Raw genomic sequence first — 5046 nt, 5'->3', positions numbered from 1 at the left:
ACTCATAACTGATGTTCAAATTTTATTTGTCAATCAAGTGTTATACTGCATAATAATATCTGAAAATAATAAATGAATGAGAAACATTAAACATGAACAAAGAATTTATTTTTTTTTCAATTAGTTATAGTAAATTTATATATCTTATACCTTAAGTTGGTATCTAAAAATATTTATATAAAAGCAAAAGTTTACTTATTTAGGGTGAAATACTGCGAAGACGTAACTGTAAATGTTGTGTTAATGTTTATTTACTACCCAGCCCCTCTTAAATTCTATGCCAGTATAAATAAGAATCATTTCATGGAATCAAGGGAAAAACAGCTACATGTTTTTAAAAACATACAAAGACACAACTGTAATTTAATGTTGTAACATATTTAATTAAAATTTAAACACAATAAAAATGCTTCCATACAAACAAAAACATTAATTCTTTACTAAGAAAACAAACGCATTACGGTTATAGAAATGTAACGAATGCTGACAGATATTTTGCGTCACACGTGCGCAGGATTATTCGGTGTCATGCAGAGTTGTTTGACAGCCTGAGTTCCATTGGCCGACTGAGTCAAGTCCAGAAGCAAGGGCCCCGAGAGAGCGACAGCTTCGTGCTCCCACAGCCATTTAACCATCAGCCAGTTGCGGTTGTAGGTCGCCCACCACAACGGAGTCTGGCCTCGGTGGTTGGCGGCGTTCACGTTGGCTCCGCGTTGGGTGAGGTACTGCACCTGCGGGAGGTAGTTGCACTGGGCGGCCAGGATCATCGCGGTGTTGCCTTCGCTGTCCGTCAGCTCGCTGTCAGCACCACGCGCCAGCTGCAGACTGGCGGTGATGACGTCATTGCTGACCGCGGCGCCGTGCAGCATGGCGTAGCCTGAGCTGTCGGTGATGTCTGCGCACCCCTCGGGGATCGCCAGCTCCTCCGCCAGGTAGTTGTAGCCTCTCCAGCCGATGAGGTACATCGGGTTGGTGACGTACCGCGAGATGGCTTGCACCTGCTCGTAGGCCATGGGGTTGGTGCCTACCAGCGCCTCGCTCAGGTACGAGTGCAGGGTGACCCAGTTCTTGGTCTGGTTGTATTCCAGGAGCTGCGAGCCAAGTGTAGAGACAGGGTATATTAAGGAGGATGACTCAAGGACATGTCCCCCCCCCCCCCGGTTCATTAAAATTAACTATAAATTAACATTAATGCATCATCAACATAAAAATTTACAAAGAAATGCAATATTTTTATGTTTGTAATTTTCATTAGAAAAATTTTACAAGTATGCTCTTTATTTAATTATAAATACTATTTATAGATTTAAAAAAATAATATTTTAAACAAACAAAATATAACTAAAAGCTCACTGAACAACTAGGTACTAACTATTTACTTTACTATATACATATTTTTTCGTGTTATTGACTTGATCGCATGAGCTGAGAATTTTAATAGTAATATTCTCTTACTTTTAAACATCTTATTTAATATTTTTGGAAAAAAAATTAAACTAATCATGCTATATTCATGATAAAATTACTAAATATGATCTAATTACTAATCAAATTATACATTACATTATTGGTTGTCTATTTAACTCTGTATTAACAGGAACATTATCATTTCAAGGTTTTTTGAATGCCTCATCAAATCAGGAGTATTGATTTTTTCATGCAATACGAATGGTTATACTGTATGTCATAACAAACCCAAGTAACTGAGAAAAAATAAAATGACAGAAATGATGAAAATGCAAACATCTAAACAGAAAACAGCTAAGATCAACCGATGTCAAAAATTTAAAACAATAAGAAGTATGAAAATACAGTTAAAAGAATGAGTAAAATAATTAGTACAAGACAGTGGGCTAAAACTACAAGGCAGTAGGAACATGTAATGTTAATAATGTTAAATAAACAATATGTTAAACGCAGTGACAAACAAAAAACTCAATGATGATAAACAAATAATATGGACAACACAAAGACAATAAAGAGACTAACAGGCAAATCCAGCGACAAAGAGATATTCTTAAAACCACGATGACGACAGCACTGACCCAGAAGCCTTTCTAAAATAACAGTTGCGACGTTTCGGGAACTGATATTAACCCATCCTCAGGCACAAACAGACTGAAAAAAAGAAAAACTTAATACTCACTTTCTCACGATCCAAGATGTCAGCTGTGGCATGAACCACCAGAAAGGATACGAATAAAACGCTAATTTGTGTCATCTTGTAATTCAAGGACGATATGGTATCTTGCTGTAAAAATAAAACATGTTTATAAATATATTTCCTATCAAGCAAGCCGCAATATGTTCATCGTACCTTGTTGAATATTCATAACATAAAAACAGGGAAATAATGCTGTGGTCAGTGTTTTAGAAAATTTCAATAATGCCAGTAAAGTGGATGCATCATATATTTAGAGATATATTAATTTGCATTTAAGTTAATCATGAAAGCATTGGCCAATAAATATTATAAAATCTTGTGTGTAAAGGTAATTTGTAAATAATGTTGTATGATCACGTACATGCGCAGAAAATCTTGTAGCTTAAGAATTGGACTGCCATGAACGAATTAGGCCCCGATGCACATGTTAAATGTTATAGTGTGAAATCTGCGTTCAGAAAGTATAGCATACTGCCAGGCGTTGTATAATTGCCACTGAAATATTTCCATGCATGATAGGCAGAAACAATGGGTTCTAGCTATCACTATAGATCATTCACTATTTTGTAAAACTAAATTAAATAACATGCCTATAGCATCGGGTAATCAAATAGTTTTATGTTATACGATGGAACGTGCAAACCTTTATTATTTATAAATTAAGAAATCTGTATATTAAAATTTAAATTTAAATTAGCAGATGATTCAATATCGGTTAGGTAACAAATATTTATAATTTTTTTTTGTAGTTCAAATGTTACCTTTAGAAGTGAGCTAGGCTGATTGTACATTTATAAACTCTAACTTATTCTTCACAAGGACTAAAGTTTTAGGAAAATTTTAAGCAATCGGGATGTAATTATCTAACTTAAAATACTCTTGGCATCTCATCAAGGTGTTAGCAATATTAATTTTATTTGAGAGAAAAAATTTCTTAATTTATATATTTAAACTTACGAAATACAATACATATATTTATATTTAAATCATTTATACTGATTTACTAGAAAAATGTAAACCAAGATAAATTACTTTTTAAAAATTTATTTTAGGCCTATCTGTTTAAATCAGTGACACGATCAAATTATTTTCATTTCCTAGTCTAAACCTCAGAATTTATAACTATAATTGTTAATATTCGGAAAGCAAGATACATTTATGAGCTTCATTGTTAATTCTCTGAGATTTTATGGATAAATATGTGATAATGTACTTTTCAAAAATTTTGTAAGCTTAAGTCAAATTAAATAATTACATTTATTTTCAAAACTAGACTGACGCCCTTATAAAGGGGTGGGGAAAAAAAGAAAAATTAAATTAAATTTTAGTTTTTCTGAATACAAAAATACAGAAATCTTAATGTTTAAAATAAAATATACTATCGCATTTCAATTTATTTCTAATAGATAAGATGGGACAATAATATTTACTAACATTAGTATGAACTAACAAAATATTCTTATGCATCTGCAGAAAGATAAAGATATATTTTTTCTAAATAAAAATTATAAAACAAAAAGTTTGTTTAACTTTGTGATAAATTATAAAACGCAACTTGCCTGTTTACAATGAGATGTGATTGACTTGTAATTATGTTTTAAGCACCGCAGTCTCTGTCGTAAAACTACAGCTACGGATCACCAGACACAAGGCTTTTAAATATTGGTGAACATCCGTCAACTATCGCAGTTATCTTTGTAGTGCCAAAAGGTTACAGGCAATAAAAATAAGAAATGTATATCAACACTTAACAAATATTCTTTCGTTTTCTTATCTGAATTAGCTGGTATTTAATTTTCCTTGTACAGTTTTTCCTTAGTCAGAACTGAATTATCAAACAATATATCTGAAAATTATGCATTAAGGTTTTTGCGTATTATATGACCTGTAACAGCTGTCATAAATCATTTGAAGGAAATTTTATATAAACATTAAACCAAATATAATATTAAATTACTTACCTAAAACTGATGATTACTATTTTTAAGCGTGGTAACGAAAAAAAAAAAACATAAATATCGGTCACTTAAATTTATGATAATTTAAGCACACTTCACAAATTCTGACAAAATATATCATATAAAATATTTTAATTATAAAATACATTCAGTACTAGACAATTCAAATATAATTCAATATACAACCTTTTTATACCCAAAATTGAGACAACTAACCTACCAATCATTTTTTATTTTTAAAGAAAAAATATTTATGCTCCACTTGACACTTTAGTGGCTATAGAGGAATTTAGGTTGCAAAAAGCACGTCTATAAAAATTTATGATGTGAAATGTTGAGTAAAACACGCTCTAGTTTGTAGAATATGAATTTTTATTTAAAAAAACGTTTGTTCATCTACTTTCATAGAAAATGACTAAAATTTAATTCCAATTAAAAAAATTAAATCATGTCTTAAGGTTAAATCGCAAACAATTACAAGTAGGCCCAACTTATTGGTGGCCAGTCGAGGCTGGAGAGTCATACCTTCTACTCCAAAATGTTGCTCTGCTTGTCGAGGGAGGGAAAGAGAATAAGGGAGAAAAGTAAAAGGAGTGAGAAAGGAAAAGAAGTGGGTGTGGGATGTACAGTAAGAATATAAGTTAGCGGAGAAATTAGGAGAGAAATTAAGTTGAGTATACGTTTTGCATCTGTAGGCACCGTGCTAGACGACTCGTGGCGCTTCCAGTGGCGGAACTGATAAGTATCTTTAAGGGAGTACGAACACGTGTATGAAAACCACTATGTTGTAACGTAGTTTCCATGTTTTCAGTATATTTCTCGTAATGTCAAGGAAAAAATTCTACACGTGAAACCGTCCGTATGTAGTAATATATGTCAGTTGGCCAATGTCTAAGACCTGTCAAACTTTACTTTAAGAAGCAA

At 32.4% G+C, this 5046-nt stretch overlaps 1 protein-coding gene across 1 annotated transcript; it reads right to left on the bottom strand.

The window, feature by feature from the left end:
* Positions 1 to 362: 362 nt before the first annotated feature.
* LOC134529351 (protein phosphatase 1 regulatory subunit 12C-like) lies at positions 363 to 3792 on the bottom strand. The gene is made up of 3 exons (XM_063363332.1): positions 3724 to 3792; positions 2147 to 2251; positions 363 to 1091 (listed from the first exon to the last, which is right to left on the bottom strand). Exons 2-3 carry the CDS (start codon positions 2219 to 2221, stop codon positions 501 to 503), a joined length of 666 nt encoding a protein of 221 aa, XP_063219402.1. The 5' UTR covers positions 2222 to 2251; positions 3724 to 3792; the 3' UTR covers positions 363 to 500.
* Between the last annotated feature and the right edge of the window lie 1254 nt (positions 3793 to 5046).

This window comes from Bacillus rossius, chromosome 1 (genome assembly GCF_032445375.1).
Source record: "Bacillus rossius redtenbacheri isolate Brsri chromosome 1, Brsri_v3, whole genome shotgun sequence".
NCBI lineage: Eukaryota > Metazoa > Arthropoda > Insecta > Phasmatodea > Bacillidae > Bacillus > Bacillus rossius.
Note: the sequence above shows the minus strand (reverse complement) of the source record. Positions and strands in the feature narration are given on the sequence as shown.

What these genes read in the sequence shown, in the direction of transcription:
- LOC134529351 (XM_063363332.1), bottom strand. Translation starts at nt 2,221, where the DNA reads ATGACACAAATTAGCGTTTTATTCGTATCCTTTCTGGTGGTTCATGCC. An exon ending in ACATCTTGGATCGTGAGAAA is followed by an intron (nt 1,092 to 2,146) that starts GTGAGTATTAAG and finishes CTTGGCTCGCAG; the next exon opens with CTCCTGGAATACAACCAGAC.